Source organism: Scylla paramamosain, chromosome 1 (assembly GCF_035594125.1).
Source record: "Scylla paramamosain isolate STU-SP2022 chromosome 1, ASM3559412v1, whole genome shotgun sequence".
Taxonomy (NCBI): domain Eukaryota; kingdom Metazoa; phylum Arthropoda; class Malacostraca; order Decapoda; family Portunidae; genus Scylla; species Scylla paramamosain.
In genome coordinates, this window is record NC_087151.1 from 29,267,463 (window position 1) to 29,287,349 (window position 19,887).

At 37.3% G+C, this 19,887-nt stretch overlaps 1 protein-coding gene across 1 annotated transcript; it reads left to right on the forward strand.

Moving 5' to 3' along the window:
• Positions 1–254: 254 nt before the first annotated feature.
• Positions 255–11,443, forward strand: LOC135103020 (sulfotransferase 1E1-like). Its single transcript, XM_064008874.1, has 8 exons — positions 255–415; positions 5,865–6,074; positions 6,162–6,307; positions 7,341–7,542; positions 8,556–8,682; positions 8,800–8,966; positions 9,105–9,210; positions 11,221–11,443. The coding sequence occupies exons 1-8, from the start codon at positions 302–304 to the stop codon at positions 11,337–11,339; spliced, it is 1,191 nt and encodes a 396-aa protein (XP_063864944.1). The 5' UTR covers positions 255–301; the 3' UTR covers positions 11,340–11,443.
• Positions 11,444–19,887: the final 8,444 nt, after the last annotated feature.

The window sequence follows — 19,887 nt, forward strand, 5'->3', positions numbered from 1 at the left end:
TCAGTGTCCATTGTGTCTGGTGACGCGTGATGGGCTCTGTTCTCTTGGTGAAACGCTTTATGTTCTGTTCATGCTGTGTCTTTATAGTGACGAATGCGACGCAGACAAGTCACTGTGATATCATTCTATCATAGACCTTCATATGTCGGGATTGAATGGTGTCGATATGGCAAAACTTCTGCATTTTAAAACGCAAAACCTCCAGTTCCTAGTAATCAATACTGGTCACTGTTGCCGTGGGCATGAGCGAGATGCACTTAAGATACCAATGTCATTTTTTATGTTTGCCAAGAAGTATTAAATGAAACGCGCTCCCCGAGCAGCTTGCACTGCAGCAACGCAAGATCAGTGTTCACTGAGTGTAGAGTCCAACTGCCTTTATAGAGAAGCTGGAAGCCGAGTGGTAAAGATATTGGTAAGCACATACAAACATACATATATACGTTCAAAGAAGGATTATCAGTATTCAGTTAAGATATGTTTTTTTGACGTTTGCTGTACGACGAGAATGAATAACAGCCACATTGCGGCGTTGCTTATTGTGAAAGGTTGTTGCAAACCTCAAAATGAGTATAAAAATGAGGAAAAATAATCATTGAAAATAGTGTGAAATTAGCGATCTATTTTATTGCACGTGTTCAGAAAATCTGTGTTGTTGAGATGTTCAGTGAAAGGAGTGGCGGGCGCAGGCGACTTCGTTTAGCCATATAATAACCAGAAGAATATTCTTTTAGGAAAATCTAAATTGCTCACGGCCAGGGATCTGGCGCGGAAAACAGGGTCCGAGATCACATCAGGGTGCTTTTAAGGGCGGACGCGTTAGGGAGAGAAAGATTTATCGACTCGCTGAAATTCAAATGATACAGGTGCTATTTTCTTAAGAAGGAACAGTGATCTGGAGGCAAAGTAGTAAAGGAATGAAGGATGATGTGTAATATTATCTGATCAGGTTAGGAAATTAGCTGGAAGAGGAAAATAGAAAAAAAAAAAAGGAAACAGAAAGGGAGTCAACTTTTTCCTTGAATAGACCTTCACCAATCTTGTCTCTCAGCACGAGAAAGTACAAAACAGGAGTGACTGGAGAAAGAAAAAATAAGCTTCCAGTCACCCCAGGGTCCCTTCACAGAACGGCGCATCACTTGCTTTGCCACCCTCTGCCTCTTGAGATGCCTTGGTGCTTGGCCTTGTGTGACATTTGACTCCTTGTTGATGGAAACATGTGGGCTACGATGGTGAAGACCTAGACTGGGTAATCAGTTTTGTTTATGATACAGTGTATGCTAGAGAGACGGTACAGACATTGAAAGTGCCTTGCGCAAATTACATCAGTGGGAGCCTGAGAGAGAGAGAGAGAGACAGAGAGAGAGAGAGAGAGAGAGAGAGAGAGAGAGAGAGAGAGAGAGAGAGAGAGAGAGAGAGTGTGTGTGTGTGTGTGTGTGTGTGTGTGTGTGTGTGTGTGAGCTTTATTGACCTCAGTCTCATAATATCAAAAATTAAGAGTAGCATCAACAACCCACGGACACAACTGTACAACGTGTCTCTAACTCCGTCTACATTTCCCTGTCTTGCTTAGAGTGGTTAATCTCTCCTTTGATCACCTTCACCAACATAGAAAATTCTGGTCCATATATTAACTGTGGTGTTCCTCAGGGTTCTGTCCTGTCACCCACTCTCTTCTTATTATTCATTAATGATCTTCTAAACCAAACTTCTTGTCCTATCCACTCCTATGCTGATGATACCACCCTGCACTTTTCCACGTCTTTTCATAGACGTCCAACCCTTCAGGAGGTAAACATATCACGCAGGGAAGCCACAGAACGCCTGACTTCTGATCTTTCTAAAATTTCTGATTGGGGCAGAGCAAACTTGGTATTGTTCAATGCCTCAAAAACTCAATTCCTCCATCTATCAACTCGACACAATCTTCCAGACAACTATCCCCTCTTCTTCAATGACACTCAACTGTCCCCCTCTTCTACACTGAACATCCTCGGTCTGTCCTTTACTTATAATCTGAACTGGAAACTTCACATCTCATCTCTAGCTAAAACGGCTTCTATGAAGTTAGGTGTTCTGAGACGTCTCCGCCAGTTTTTCTCACCCCCCCAGCTGCTAACTCTGTACAAGGGCCTTATCCGTCCATGTATGGAGTATGCTTCACATGTCTGGGGGGGTTCCACTCATACTGCTTTTCTAGACAGGGTGGAATCAAAAGCTTTTCGTCTCATCAACTCCTCTCCTCTAACTGACTGTCTTCAGCCTCTCTCTCACCGCCGCAATGTTGCATCTCTTGCTGTCTTCTACCGCTATTTTCATGCTAACTGCTCTTCTGATCTTGCTAACTGCATGCCTCCCCTCCTTCCGCGGCCTCGCTGCACAAGACTTTCTTCTTTCTCTCACTCCTATTCTGTCCACCTCTCTAACGCAAGAGTTAACCAGTATTCTCAATCATTCATCCCTTTCTCTGGTAAACTCTGGAACTCCTTGCCTGCTTCTGTATTTCCACCTTCCTATGACTTGAATTCCTTCAAGAGGGAGGTTTCAAGACACTTATCCACCAATTTTTGACCACTGCTTTGACCCTTTTAGGGACTGGCATTTCAGTGGGCATTTTTTTTATTAGATTTTTGTTGCCCTTGGCCAGTATCCTTTCTACATAAAAAAAAAAAAAAAAAAAAAAAAAAAAAAATATTACAAGATTGTTCCAATAGGTAGGTAAGGGTAGGTAAGGTAGGAATACATAGAATTTTTGTTCATGTAGCGTAGGAAACTTCCATTGTGGAAACTTCCATTGCTTTGCATCTGTTGAAATGCCTCTACCTAGCACAGACTGATGACGAGGTGCTGATGTTATGTCTACGTCCGCTAGCTGTTCTCGGCGAAATCTTCCAGAGGCAGTTAGCAGCTGGCTGGGCGTGCTTATGGAGGCGTGCTACTAAGCAAGCCTGCCGGTTAAACATTTTAACAGTGACATCACTTCACTTAATTTTAGAGTTTGTTTAGAGTTTGTGCACACACTTACAGCACTAAGTTCAACGAAGGTTGAACTTAGTGCTGTGAGTGTGTGCACAAACTCTAAACAAACTCAAAAACTATGTGAGGTGATGTCACTATTCAACTGACAACAAAACACAGTGAGGTACATAAGAACATAAAAAATGATGGAAGCTGCAAGAAACCAACAGGCCTACATGTGGCAGTCCCTGTATGAAATATACATATCTTTTCCCACCTTTCATCCCCATCCATAAATCTGTCTCATCTTCTATTAAAACTCCCTAATCACTCAGCGATAACAACTTGATTACTGAGTCCGTTCCATTCGTCTACCACTCTATTTGAGAGTCAATTCCTTCTTATCTCTTTTTTAAAGCTAAATTTTTGAAGTTTCAACCCGTTATTTCGTGTTCTGTCCTGGTTACTGATCCTAAGAATCTTGCTTACGTCCTCCTTGTTATAACCCTTATACCACTTAAAGACTTCTATAAGGTCCCCTCATATTCTACGTCTCTCTAAAGAATGTAAATTTAACAGCTTCAATCTCGCTTCGTAAAGAATATTCATCACTTGTATCCCTTTAGTCATACTCCTTTGTACTGATTCTAATAGACCTATATCCTTCCTGTTATATTGGGGCAAGAACTGCACAGCGTTGCCTAGATGAGGTCTGACCAGCACCAAATATAATTTTTAACACCACCACGTTACTATAATATCCTGTAACGAGGGAGCTCTTCTGTTGTTGGTGTAAATAAATTGTATATATTGGCTTGATTCAAACTTTTTTTCAGGCCTATTCGTATCACGTTACGTTAAATCAAATGTTAAGAGTCGATTTGATAGAATGAGTGTTATAAATATAGCACGGCTGGCGTAAGCAAAATTCTCAGGATCAGTAATCATGGTAGAACAAGAAATAATTGGTTCAAGCTTGAAAAAGTTAGATTTACAAAGAAATAGGAAATAAATGGTTCACAAATAGAGGGGTAGGTGAATGGAATCTACTCGGCAATCAGGTTGTTAGTTGCGAGTGATTAGGGAGTTTTAAAAGATTGGACTGATTTATGGATGGGGATGAAATGTGTAAATAGGTTAGTATGTTTCTTACAGGGACTGCCACGTGTAGGCCTGATGCTTCCTACAGCATCCCTTATTTTCTATGTTCTGTTCTAAAATCCATATTACATCGCTTTATTCAATGCGGAAATACATAATTTTAGCAGTATTTCTACTTTTTTTTAATGGAAATGCAAATTTTGTCCTTTTCTTTTCTCCTACTCTCCTAATGAATTTCATGTGTTTTGCTTCTCGTTGTCTTTCATCTCCTCCTAGAAGTAATGTTGCCATCAACTGGATACTACACGAAGTAGAATTTATGATGGGCATAACTAGCCTGCATTCTCAAGCCATTAAATTCAGTTGAAGTGTACAGACTAAGTAGTTGTGAGTAATTATGATTTATACTTTTCTACATCCTAGGTATTTATGAATGTTAAGGCTAGCACATATTATGGCATGGCCCCTGACCAGTACTTCAGTGCTTAGTGTTGAAACTGAATTATTGAAAGGCAAAATTATTGAAGAGATGTGCCCTTTGGTGAAGCAATCTGGGATACTAGACGCATGATATTTAATGCTTATATCCTCCAGTGTCACCATCCTCTTTTTTATAAATTGTGAAAATATAAAAACTTTTCTCACAAACCACAAGTTGTAAATAACGGTAGACTGCACACACCACACCTTTGAAAACCATTAAAATCAAGATGAAAACTAAGTGCTCTCTCTCTCTCTCTCTCTCTCTCTCTCTCTCTCTCTCTCTCTCTCTCTCTCTCTCTCTCTCTCTCTCTCTCTCTCTCTGTTCTCTGTTATCTGTTATCTGGAACGTTTTGTACTTCTGTCAGTAGTTTCTAATCATGCTCGTAAGCTGAGAAGCTGAAAGTGAGTTACCCCTGGTTGATGCCCTTCCTAGCCTCGGACAGTGGCCGGAATTCATATCCGTGTGACTAAGGACCCCTCGGCCCACAAAGCGCCCTCGGCAGCACTGCACCACGGCTGTGTGTGTGTGTGTGTGTGTGTGTGTGTGTGTGTGTGTGTGTGTGTGTATGTGTACATGTGTGTGCTGTATGGTATGTGATGTATATATATATATATATATATATATATATATATATATATATATATATATATATATATATATATATATATATATATATATATATATATATATATATATAAAATACAAAACATAAACGCGAACGTTACGTAACGTGAATCCGTCTTGTAACAAAAGCACCAGTGTGGACGGAACTCAAAATGTCACTGGGTAACAGCCAAGCGAACTTTTATGTTACGCTTCAGGATTCTCCAGTCTAGGGTTCGCTACCGTCCCGCCTAATGTGGGTAACATCAGAGGATCTTATAGGATGAGGTTACTCAGTGTGTGGATGGGACGTGTGTTCGGCGCATTATCAACTGCCTACACCAAGTTTGCTCAATTCATTTACAGCTCAGTAATCAAGGTCAGGCTTGGAAACTCATGTCTGTGAATAATGCACGACCTCTATATTCCATTGTTTTCTTTAGTTTTGATATTATCGTAAGTATATATAATATACGAAACATAATGATATTATAGCTATGATATCAGCAATACATTTAAGTTATAATCTTTGAGATATAGTCATTAATATCGGTAAACCTTTGAGATATGTAAATGATGGTGCATGGACTCTGTCATGCGCTGGAAGGTGGTGTGTGTCCTGAAAAGATTGGGAACCGCTGTCCTAGACGAAGGTAGCCAGGACCTGTTTCGAGCCCTGAAATATTACTTACTCATCTGTTTTATATACTCTTTCCAGAAAGCTCTACAAACCCTCAAAGGAACAATCAAGTTAATCGAGATGAGTAAGCAACTGTTGAGTGGTCATACGTACGAGGAACTAAAGGAAGAGGAGCTCAAGGCCTTGGACTTGGATCACTTCGACCATGGTGTGGTTCGCATTCAGCCTGAGGGTTGGTTGTATCCTGGCACTGCACCTATCTACCTTGACAGGCTCTATAACATGGAGGTATTCATTCGTTCCTCATGATCATGTGCAGCATAACAAATCCAGGCCACTTTTAACTTGTGCCTAAAACTATCTTTGTCACCTCAGTTTAGAAGCGACGACGTGATTGTGAAGACCTTCCCCAAGTGTGGCACCACCTGGATGCAGGAAATTGTGTGGACCATGCTACACAACCCTAACCTGGACAACCCCAAGGGGGACGAGTTTCTGTGGATCCGTTCCGAAGATATAAGGTTCATTCCCATAGTGCTTCTTTTTATATGAAATTTGATGTCAAAGAAAAAAGAAAAATGTAATGAAGATCAAGACTAGGATTGAAATATACACATAATGTAATGCAACGTATCGGGATTCACGTGCTAATCGTCAGGCTTGAAAAAAAAAAAAAATATATGTATATATATATATATATATATATATATATATATATATATATATATATATATATATATATATATATATATATATATATATATATATAATTTCTTTATTTATTCTTATCAGACGACGATTGACACTAGGGCTTGAACATGACACTGAGCTGAACTGAGCTCCCCAAACTTTGGATATTCGTCACATTGCGCAATATTCTCCAGTGTGAACAGCTCATTCCTGCCACTGGCTCAAACTCTGAAAGCAATTTCGACAGTGTTTTCCTTAAGTGTAAGCTTTGTTTACCACTATAAGTTAAAGGAAAGTAAATGTCATTCCGGAAACCGTCGAAACATTAAGTTTACACGAATTAACCTGTTATCAGTTTGTGTGTCAGTAATTCTATACTGACATTGTATCGCTCTCTTCCCAGCATCTCAGGTTAAGAAACACTGATTTAAAGAGAAATCTATTAGGAAGACTTAAGTTACAAAAATGCTGTGATCCAAGGTAAAGGATAAAATAGTCGAAACAAATATTAAAAAATCTAAAAGCAAAAATACTTTGTTAGATATGTAAGATAAAAAGGAAAAAAGATAAAATCTTAGTTCAGGAAAAGTTGGCTTACTTACGATAAAGGTCGGACTCAAAAAACCGTCGGAATTACGTATAACACTAACGTCTGAAAAGGCGAGGCACTTGTTACCGTTAACCTCTGATGTAATTTTAGACCTGATCATAGAATATGTGGATTCTGAAACGTTGCATTAAAGGAAAATCCATTTTTGATAATTGCATTGCAGCTCTATAGTTGTTCTAGATTTAATTTCTTTTAGATTTAATACTAACAAATCTCAGCATCTTATATTTATGTATATTTTTTTTCTCTTTTAGCCTTGACATGATGTTTGATTTAAAACTGTTGAAGGGACAGCCTCCAAATTATTACCTGAAAAAGTTCAATGAGGCGTGTCCGGGCAAGAAGTGGGAGGAAGGCTTGTCTCTCCAGCTTGCAGAAGTGGCTAAAAGTCCTCGCGTCTTAAAGAGTCATTTCTATCTGAGTCTCTACCCTGATGACATCCTTGACAGGATCAAGGTCAGATTAGCAGAATACTCAGTTTATGTTAGAGATTACACATTGGTTTAATTGTTTGTCATGGCTGAGGTTGTTACTTGTCTGGTAGTAAAGACACAACAAAGCTACCAACCTTTAGTTTACTGAGTGAGTTCATCAAGATGAGGGCATCAGGCGAGCTGATGAGCAGTGTCAAGTGAAGCCCCCACTTTCTCCCTCACGTTTTGCTGCGGGTAATGGTTTCAATGTCACGCGGTGCTCATCATGGTACCCACGTTTTTCCTCCATTACAACTTTTTTTTACTTCCAGCCACTGCTAAACATATATTGTCAAGAAGTTCTTAGAAATGTATATTGTTTGCTATCATAAGCATTACATACATCTCCCTTAAGTATTACTAATTTGAATATGCGTTAAACCATATACTTGTATTTTGCCACTACTCCATAAATAATATGCCTTCACCACGACCACAAAAGGTAAAAACAATTCCCAATATAGCAAACACTCACAGGCTTGCCAGGTATGCATGCAACGACATCAGTTTGTTGTGAGCCAACCTTACTCATCATCTTGAAAATAAGAAGCAGAAAGATCCATCAGTGGGCACCTTTGGAATATTCTGCCTTCACTGTTCAGAAATGGCAAGATACTGTACATCACTGGAATGAGCTATCAATGTTTCCCCTAGCCATCAGGAAGATGGCTGATTTAATACCCGGCTGGCAGCAGCCCGCGAGCTTCATGCCCTTTCCAGCCTTCGTACCTTTATGGCTGGGATTATACCCTATACTTTACATGAAGATCACTTAGAGATTTACCGGCATAGATAAATTTTTGATGAAAATTACACTGCTAAGTGATGAATTAATACTTTTTGTTTTGAGTGTGATGTTTTATACACTTTATGGACAAGTGATTTTAGTTTGTGGATAAAAATATTAATTCCCTATCTCGAAACTTAGCAAAACTAGCTATAGATAGTTTAGCTCCACCAGTAATGCAATATTGTTGACTGGCCATTATTCCTCAGGTGGTCTACGTGGCCAGAAATCCCAAGGACATGATCATCTCCTATTTCTATTTCTTTGAAGCACTAAAACCCTTTCCTATGGTTTCTACCATGGAAGATACACAGAAGAGACTGATAGATGGACAGAGTAAGTAGTTTTTAGTTACTCTATATTTACATAAACATTACAGATCACGTTACATTTTAAATAATATTTTTCACGAGTTTTAGTGAAATATCTCACAAAAAATATATCTCATTTCAGTATTGTACGGTCAATATTGGCCACACGTGAAGCAGGCGTGGCAGAAGAGGCACCACCCTAACCTGCACTTCGTGTTCTACGAAGACATGAAGGCAGACATCATGTCGGAGCTGAGGAAGCTCAACGAGTTCTTAGGAACACAACTGAGTGAGGAGAAGCTTGAGGCCGTGAGTGTCTCGTGGTACACGGGAGTCCAGTGTAACTTGGGGTTCATGTGGCAGTGATGGAACAGTGTCCTGCAATAAACGGAGGGATTAATGAGTCCTGAGCTACTGACTGCTTACTAGATTTGATCTCTCCCTCAGATAGCGCAATACACCTCCTTCTCATCCATGAAGGCGCGAGGAGAACCTCTACAAGACGATATTTTTCACAAAGAAAATAAGAGAGATGTTACGTTTTTCCGTAAGGGTGAGTAATTACATGGCAGAGGCTCCAGCTTAGTGTTCTGGTCTTGGGGTGCCATTTACAGCAGTGTTCCTCGACCATTCCTAAGTTCATCCACCCATGTAGAATCTTTTTAAAAATCCATGCACCCACGTGCCTTGAATGATTCTTTTAAAAATATTGACTTTTTCTCTAGTTTAAGATTGCTGATATATAAAAATTAAAGTATTAGGTCTCTTTTAAATATTAAAAAAAAATAAAATACCTACATAATTCGTATGTACTAAATGTATAATATTACAAAATTATTATATGATTATACATTTTCTATTTCTACTTATAAATCAGCATACCATATTCATTCAAAGTACTTTACATTAATATCAATTCAATTTAATTTCTTCCAGCACACTTACAATTTTTCTTTACTAAAATATCTTTTCCAACTCTGCTGTCTTGTACAGCTTAGGAGATGTGATGTACTTCACCACTCCCTTATCTAAATCTCATCTTCTTTTCCTCTCCAAAACACAAGTGTCTGAGGCAACAGAGAGCAATCCTTTCTTTGCTCCCTCCTACTTTATCTACCCTCATTTTTAATTTTAAAACAAAAGCTAGATATTGCTTCTATGTGTGCAACGATTCAACTTGCTGTCATGCTCACGCTCTTGAATCTTCAGAATATTCCACCATCTGTAGAGTCCCTCTCAATCTAAATTTATCAGTGCTGTATACCTCTCATGTAAGTCCTCTAACTATCAAAAGTTCTTTGACTATTTAACACCTAAAGTGGAACCACATCAAGACTCTTCCCTTTCATTGAGATTTCCATTAGAGACGTAAATGATCACTACCACATTTGGCATCCTCTCCTCTCAGTGACCAAGCTCGTGAATTTTGTTATCCTCCACGATCTACATCAACTAGTGCAACGCCAGACTCATATTCCTGACCGTCTTGGAGATACGCCCAACATTCTATACCTTTTCGTAACCTCTAATCCTGGTTATGCTGTCTCCCCGTCATATCCGTTGCAATCCTCCAATCACAACCTCGTATCTATATCTTGTCCTGTAGCTCCAATTGCTCCTCAGGACCTCCCAAAGCGTAGGTGCGTCTGGGTCTTTGCCTCTGCTAAATGGGGGGACCTGAGGAAATATTCAAATTTCTCATGGAATGACTACTGTTCCAGTGACACTCCTGTCGCTCTGTGCTGAACGCATAACAAAGGTTACAGTGTTTGTCATAGAGGCGTACATTACTCATTCTTTTCTCGCCATAAACCTTCCAAACCATGGTCTAACTCAGCCTGTTCCTGTGCTATATATGATAGAGGTGTGGCCCCACAAACGGTACTTGAGCCTTTCATCACCTGAATTTCATGCATTTTATATTTCTGCCCGGAATTATACCAAGTCTGTTTTCCACCTAGCCTTAAACTTCATCAATAGAAAATGTGAAACTTTTGCTAGAGATCTAACTCCCCTTGTTACTCCTGACACCTCGCCAAAGATATCCCTAATAACTTTACTTCTTCATCTTTGACTCCCCTTTATTTCAGCTGCCATCTGCTTAGCCCTCAGAAGGATTATGGACCTGATGGAGCCCCTCTTATTGTTCTCTGAAACTATGCTTCCTCTAACTGACTGTCTTCAGTGTCTCTCTCATCGCCACACTGTTGTATCTTCTAATGTTATTTTCACGCTAAATGTTCTGATCTTGCAAACTGTAAGCCTCCCAATCAAGACACTTATCCTCCAACTTTCGATAATCCGTCTTGAACTCTCTTTAGGGATTAACACTCAAGTGGGTATTTTATTTTTTTATCTTCAGTTTTTGTTGTCCTTGGCCAATGATCCTTTTACATAAAAAGTACACACTACTCATATTATGTACCCCTTCTTGCAACCATTATTTCTAGGTACCCTTTGAAACAATTCATGCACCCTAGCATGCACCATGTACCCAGACTGACTATGACTGATCTACATTGTCATGTGTTTCGTCATCCTTTGTGATATGCTTGTATTACAGGCAAGATGGGAGACTGGAAGAACCACTTTACGCCAGAACTGCAGAAAAAGATGGATCATTGGATCAAAGAGAACATCGCAGACACTGATCTGAACCTGAAATGGGCTCTGGCTGAATGAACCATACATTGCGTCAACGTGGTGTTATAGAAAAATGATATGACAGGTGAAGACACAAGCTCTGTTAAACATTTGGAGTGTCACTTTAAACCATTTAAAACAGATCAGAAATGTTTCCATTTAGACACTGTTCGAACACCATGTTGATTGCATACCAGCTCAACTGCTCCGATCTGTTACCTATCAACTTTCACACCCAGGCTATTAGGCTGGGTATACCTATACAGTATACAGGTATACTGTATAGGTAGCACTATTCAAGCTCATTAGGTTCAGAGAGATGAGCATTTAGGATAGATAAGAAGGATAGATTCCTACCTGCAATTTCTTTCTCACTCAAAAATGAGACCACTGTATATATATATATATATATATATATATATATATATATATATATATATATATATATATATATATATATATATATATATATATATATATATATATATATATATATATATATATATATATATATATATATATATATATATATATATATATATATATATATATATATATATATATATATATATATATATATATATATATATATATATATATATATATATATATATATATATATATATATATATATATATATATATATATATATATATATATATATATATATATATATATATATATATATATATATATATATATATATATATATATATATATATATATATATATATATATATATATATATATATACATTATATATATACATATATATACATTATATATATACATTATATATATACATTATATATATACATATATATATATATATATATATATATATATATATATATATATATATATATATATATATATATATATATATATATATATATATATATATATATATATATATATATATATATATATATATATATATATATATATATATATATATATATATAATGTGATCCAGATAGGTATTGAAATCTAATCCGAAGAGCTAGTCCTGTCACGTATAGAAAGAAAACTGAAAATTTACAATTCTTTGTTTCGTGTAGCAGCATCTTTGAATATACCATAATCTGTCCTAACATTTGATTTTTATTTTTTGTGGGGGCTGGTTTTTAACTTTTTTATTCATTTGTGTATTTATTTTTATATAAGTAAATGAAGGTGACGAAGGTGACTTCTCGTCAGCTGCAGTTCCCAAATAAGCGTTATAAATAATTTCACACACCACACAATCAAATAACAATCACACAATCGCACATGCAAGACAACCGTTTTCCATTCTTTTTTTCACAACAGAAAACGAGCAACTAGACGTTGTTTCCTGCTGCTTTTGCCTAACTGCCAACAAAAGCTGCCAATATTTTGACAGAAATTTGCCCTGTGTGACTCCGCCTTAACTGTTTCTGTTTTAAAATCCTTATTTCATGTCCCTTATCAGTCTAATAGTAATATATATTTTTGAGAAAGCTGATATATATATATATATATATATATATATATATATATATATATATATATATATATATATATATATATATATATATATATATATATATATATATATATATATTTTTTTTTTTTTTTTTTTTTTTTTTTTTTTCTGCGTTGCCATAATCTTTTCATCCTCCAAACATTCTCTCTCTCTCTCTCTCTCTCTCTCTCTCTCTCTCTCTCTCTCTCTCTCTCTCTCTCTCTCTCTCTCTCTCTCTCTCTCTCTCTCTCTCATCACTGTAGTAAAAGCTCATGAAAACTTAAAAGTAAAACAATCTAAGCTTTGCCCCATACACTGGCACCACATGTGACTTTAAAATTGAGGTACCCCTGAAACACGGGCGTGATTCATTTTCTATAACCTTGTCGTGAAGAGAAGAAAATCAGAATTAGAGATTTTCAAGCATTAACTTAACAAAGTGCTCAGAAGATTAACGAGAAGAAGGCGTATTAATGTTTGTACCTGTATTTCAAAGATGATGTCAGAGGTTGAGAAAAATCCAGTGAATATGAAGGATAAAGAAAAAAGAATTTATTTTATTAACTCTACTACGAAACGACAAATAAAAAAAATAAATAAATAAAAAAGATCGAGCCTGATAGAATCATACTTTCAAAAAGCTCTTGACTCTAATAAAGTCTATTTTCAGAGGCCACAATGACCAGTAATCGGGTTGTCATGAATGTTTCTTTTCTCATTAATCATTCAGAACACTTGTGAAAATATTACCAGAATCACAAAAATCCCTTTGAAAACCCTGAAACGCGATTTGGACGATGAATTGTCTAATTTTCAAATGGATTTGATGGAAATAATATGACATTCTCGTGGAGCTCCGGCAGAAACCATCAGCTACCCACACAGAGCAGCCGTGGACACGCGAAAAGGTGTAAAGTTCAAGCATTAACCCAAATTAATTCAGCTGGAAAACCTGTTATAAAATGTCCGTCTGTGTTGAAAGGTGCGGCCAAACCTGCTTGAAAGGAACGTATTTTTGCGTGAGGATCCTGCCACTCTAGGGAAAGAAGGACGGGAAGGCAAGGTGAATGAGAAAACTAAACGAATACAGAGCGAAGGAAAAGAAGAGGAGCAGGGAGAGGAAGAGGAGGGTGGTCTGTATTCAAGAAGCCTCAGCAGCAACCAAGCTCAGGAAACTTATCCCACCCAGGGACTCAGCGCCTCTTTGAAGACCCACCGCCTTCTTCTTCTGCGGCTGCTAATTAATCTGCATCCCTCATGGCTTTCCGCGGAAGGTTGAGGAGCATAATGTATCGTGGTGCTGATCATTTCGTGTCCCCTCCTTGTCGCCTCTCCCGACCCCTGTTCCTTGGCACACATCACCTCGCCACGCCACGCCTCTCTCCTTTCGTAATCTTTTTCACTTTTCTCTTTGCTGGTGTTTTTTTTTTTTCATTATTATTATTATCATTATTATTATTATTATTATTATTATTATTATTATTATTATTGTTGTATTTGTTACTAATTTTTTTAAATTTTTCATTATTGTTATTATTATTATTATTATTATTATTATTATTATTATTCATTTATTTATTTTTATTTTTATTTATTTTTATTTAATAATTATTATTTTTTATTGTTATTATAATTTTTTTTTTTTATTATTATTATTATTATTATTATTATTATTATTATTATTATTATTATTATTATTATTATTATTTATTTATTTTTATTTTTATTTATTTTTATTCAATAATTATTATTTTTTTATTGTTATTATTTTATTATTATTATTATTATTATTATTATTATTATTATTATTATTATTATTATTATTATTATTATTATTGTTATTATTATTATTATTATAATTATTATTATTATTATTATTATTATTATTATTATTATTATTATTATTATTTATTTATTTATTTATTTATTTTTATCTTTATTTTTTTATTTAATAATTATTATTCTTTATCGTTTCGTATTATTATTATTTTATTATTATTATTATTATTATTATTATTATTATTATTATTATTATTATTATTATTATTATTATTGTTATTATTATTATTATTATTATTATTATTATTATTATTATTATTATTATTATCATCATCATCATCATCATCATCATCATCATCATCATCATCATCATCATCATCATCATCATCATCATCATCATCATCATCATCATCATCATCATCATCATCATCATCATCATCATCATCATCATCATCATCATTATTTTTCTTCGTCGTCGTTGTCATCGTCGTTGTCACCTTTTTCTTTCTCTTCTTCCTATCCTCCTTCTCATCCTCCTCCTCCTTTTCCTCCATCTCTTCCTCTCTGAACACTGCTCACTCATGCAAGGTGAAGAGCAACAAACTCATATGTGCCACTGCCCGCTATAGTGGATCAGAAGTAAGACCTTTGTTATTTGTAGAGAAGCCTTGGGAGGTTGTGAAACAAGCAGGTTATTAGTTGGTAACACTTGCAGCCATGATAATAATGTGCGGAAGAGAAAAAATAATGTTGTGTTGGACTAAAACCTGTATTCCTAGACATTTCAGTCTCACATAACGACTATTTTTCAAAAGGGTAGATATGATTAGACGTGTTCACTATGGTCATTTTCCTCCAGACAGTGTAGATGCCTTGTTAAAGTGTCTCTAGATTCATGTGAACACCTTTGCAATCGCCTTCCCAATAACTTCGAAGAGAGTCTGTTAAAATTAGCAGAGATAAGACGCCAAAACGTTTAAGAATACGAGCATAAGAAAAATTAGAAGGCAGACAGTAAATAAAAAGGGAATCAATGAGGCAAAAGTGGTCTCCCTTGGCTTGTTTAGACGTGCGTGGGAGGAAACTCTCTGCCTGGAAAAAACGGCTTTAGTGCAGGGGTTTGCCGCTCCTTTGACTGGACTTGAGGTGCCACCGTGAAGCGGAGAACTTGTTGCTGACACAACAGAGAACATCAAATGTTACCGAAAATAACAGCAATACGTTTAGCGCAGTGAAGTACTTTAAAACTAATATTGTCAGAGAGAAAACTCAAAGCTATAAACGGATGAATGAATTATCCTTTGCAAAACACAGGAAAATAGACGCCAGATGTTATTTAATTCGCAAAAGGAAAGCGAACGAAACATTTAGAATTAGTTCGAATGGATTGAAACGAATGGGGCAAAAGTTTGACGGTGGCGGCATAAAGATGTCACCTCCCGTTGATATTTTGTTCCTACATTCCCAAGTTAACATTGCGCGGGGCTCCCATGACCATATATGAAACAGTTTTAATCTACGTGATTCTTCAAGTTTGTTACAACGCTGCGTTTTCTTTTGCCGCAACTGGCGTGGGTGAAGGTATTTGAAGCTGTACCTTGACGTCTGAAAAGTTATGATACGTATCTCCTACTTCTTAACACCTAATACCACACCCACACACACCCACCCACACACACACACACACACATACACACGTTGGTTTTCCAAGCATAAGCAACAAAATTTTGAGCAACGTGTCAAAACTTCTGGAAACAGCGAGCCACGGGGAGTATATTTTCGTTAGCGAACATCACAACTTAAAATATATTGTTCCCGCTGTTATAATTGGTGTTGTCTGAATTTCGTATGTGCTGTGTGTGTGTGTGTGTGTGTGTGTGTGTGTGTGAATTTAGGTGTGTGCCAAGGTGGATTGGTGTGTGTTTGTATGGGTTAGGGTGTGGGTGTGTGGGAGGATAATTGGTGTGTATGTGTGGGATCGGTTGTGGGTGTATGCCAGGGTGGATTGGTGTGTGTGGAGTCGGGTGTGTGTGAGTGTGTAGTGTCTGTCTTCTTGTCCTGCAGGTAGTTAGTTCTGTGGCGAGGAAAGAAGCTCAATCTGTCATTTCTTATTCCCCGTCGACTCGCATTCCGGTCATCACTAGGTGTTATGTATACCTGCTGGCTGCCACATTACAATGCCACTGCTTGCAGTCAGCAAAAGCCACCTCCCTTCTTTCCCCCGTCACAATTTTGATAATAAGTCTCACCAACCATTCCAACTAAATAGAGGAACACTTCCCTCCCATTCATGAACCATAATTGAGGCAACCAAGACAGTCTGGCATTCATTATCTCGAGTTAGGCACGGAGGAAGAGTAAATGATTCCAGTGTAATTCTATAATTTCTCGCCTCATTCACTTTGCATTTTTTTAATTCACTGTCATAGCTAATGTGCTGATTTAAAAAATCCCCGATACTTTTAAGTGACAACATTGTACCTTTTTTTTTTTTTATTCTTCCTCTATAATTTTAAATTTCTATTTTATATTAGTCTACTTTAAGGCACAATTGTACTTTTTGTATGATTAAAGGATTTTGATTTTAAATTTTAATTAGGATGAGAGAAACGTTCAGTGGTTACCAGAAGTGGCTGAGGCAACCAATTCAAACCAGACACATTCAAGAAACTTGATATTTTCCTCTGTCAGGAGAATTCAAATATGCAGACACACACACACACACACAAACACACACACACACACACACACACACACACACACACACACACACACACACACACACACACACACACACACACACACACACACACACACCACCGTCTTCAAAAGAAACAGAATAGGGAATACAAAGGAAGTCCAAAGAGTAACTATTCTACGGTAACTATTAGTGGGAGAGACAGGATGGTAGAGAAGGCTCCTCCCCACTAACACATCCCTCCAGCCGAAGTTGGCCGGAAAAAGAAAATGGTACCTTCTTGTACAGAGAAACAACAAGGAATTTGAAAGGATAGTAAAAAAGAGTTGAGGTCTACGCCTTCTTTTGTTTATGGGGCATGATAATTGTGTAATATGCTGTGTGTATCTCGCAAATGGAGGCACAGTGTTGTTGGCGAGGGGTGGTGCGGCGACGAGACAAGCCAGAAACACAGAATCTTAAACATAAAGCGAGTATTCGTAAAAAAAAAGAAAGAAAAAAAAAAAAGAAGAAAACTGCGGCCGGAACAAGCAATCTTTACTATGCACCGCCACTCCCGAGAACTGATCTGATCTAACCTAACCTGATTTAACCATGTCCCGCCGACCTGACCTGACCTGACTTGGCCTTGTCTCATCTCGCCTGAACCGACCCACCAGGAGAAAAAAAATGTGCGACTTAATGTATGTGTGTGTGTGTGTGTGTGTGTGTGTGTGTGTGTGTGTGCAGTTTTCTTTGATTACTTGTTATTATTGTTAATATTTATTATCATTATTGTTGTTATTATTAATATTATTTTTGTTATTATTATTATTATTATTAGTAGTAGTAGTAGTAATAGTAGTAGTAGTAGTAGTAGTAGTAGTAGTAGTAGTAGTAATAGTAGAAGTAGTAGTAGTAGTAGTAGTAGTAGTAGTAGTAGTAGTAGTAGTAGTAGTAGTATTTATGTACATATTTATTATTTTTTTTATTTGAGGAGTTTCAAAATTCTCATTCAAGAAACGTAGTAGAATGGAAATGTAGCTAATTGTGCGAGAGAGAGAGAGAGAGAGAGAGAGAGAGAGAGAGAGAGAGAGAGAGAGAGAGAGAGAGAGAGAGAGAGGGGGGGGAGGATGACTCGTTACATCGATTATTATATCAATGATTATAATACTGTTAACAACAACAACAACGAAAATGACTCTCTCTCTCTCTCTCTCTCTCTCTCTCTCTCTCTCTCTCTCTCTCTCTCTCTCTGCGGTCTAGCAGTTTTCTTTCTGCTACATTCGCGAAACATGCTTCAAACATTCTACCCTTCGTCCAGCCCAGGAAAAGCGCTGAGAGGCGGAGTGATGCAGGCTGTGGTGGTGGTGGTGGTAGTGGTGTCATTGGTGGTGGTGGTGTTGGGTCAGCTTATTAAAGATTAGGCAAAGCAGGGAATGTGTTTGGTGGTATTGCAGTGATGAGAGAGAGAGAGAGAGAGAGAGAGAGAGAGAGAGAGAGAGAGAGAGAGAGAGAGAGAGAGAGAGAGAGAGAGAGACAGACAGACAGATAGACAAACGCTAAAGACAAACAAACAGACAGGCAAACAGCCTGAAGAAGAATAAGGTGAAGCAGGTGGTAGAGGAGGAGGAGAAAAGGTGTGAATTAGTTAATGAACACCAAGGGGTCAGTTGGTGTCGCCGGTCCTGCCCTCCAGTGAATTAAATAGCATTAATAGGTTTCATCTCCCTTGGTCCTCCTTTCAATTCTCTATCTCCCACACCCTTTCCTTCACCCTCCGCCCTCTCACGCTCTCATTCTTCCTCCGCAACATGAAGGAAGGCAGCGAGGGCAGGTGTGTGGCGTCCCATCAGGGTGTTGGGGCTGTCATCACCTGAGAGTGGCCGAGCTCACTTCGCCTCATAACAACACTGCGGGAAGTACTGAAAACAAATATTAGGAAAGGGAAATGCCAGAGTTCGTCTAAATTGCCTTCATGATGATTGACTGCATCTCGCTATTCGCTAGTTTCGGTAAATTACATAAAAAGAATGGAAAATATATTCATCAGGTGCGCGCTGTATATCATTTTACAGTTCCTGCAGCGTGAAAGGGACGTTTGTGTTGAGTGAGCTGAAAATAAAAAAAATAAATAAATAAAAATTGAAAGGAAAAAACAACTGGAGCTGATTCTTATAAGCACGAGTACATAGAGCAATTTAATACTGTTGCCTAGAAGAGAAATATCCTTTTTATTTTTTTCCTTCGTTTCTTGATTGCCTTGCTACATTAACGCGTCGTGGTGCTGCCTTCCCATCGCTCTCAATCTCCCACGTTACCTACACCTGTGACACTTTCTTGACGACCTTTCTTTCACTCTTTCCATATACAGTATTAAACCCGATTCACACTACAGGTTTGGTCACGCTCCAATCGCGGTCCCTTTTCGCTCCCCTCACGGTCCTAGGCTGTTATTTTTGTCCCAGCTTCAGATTCTTTGTCTGAGACCTTAAATATCCATTGTATCACATGCTAGTTAATTGTTGGTTGGCTCAGTGTTACATACACATGCAATTAAATTATTTTCAGTAATTTCATATAATGATTGTGATTAATGTTGTTGAAATCTAGTGAAAGTATTATTTGGAATGAGATGACTTTTT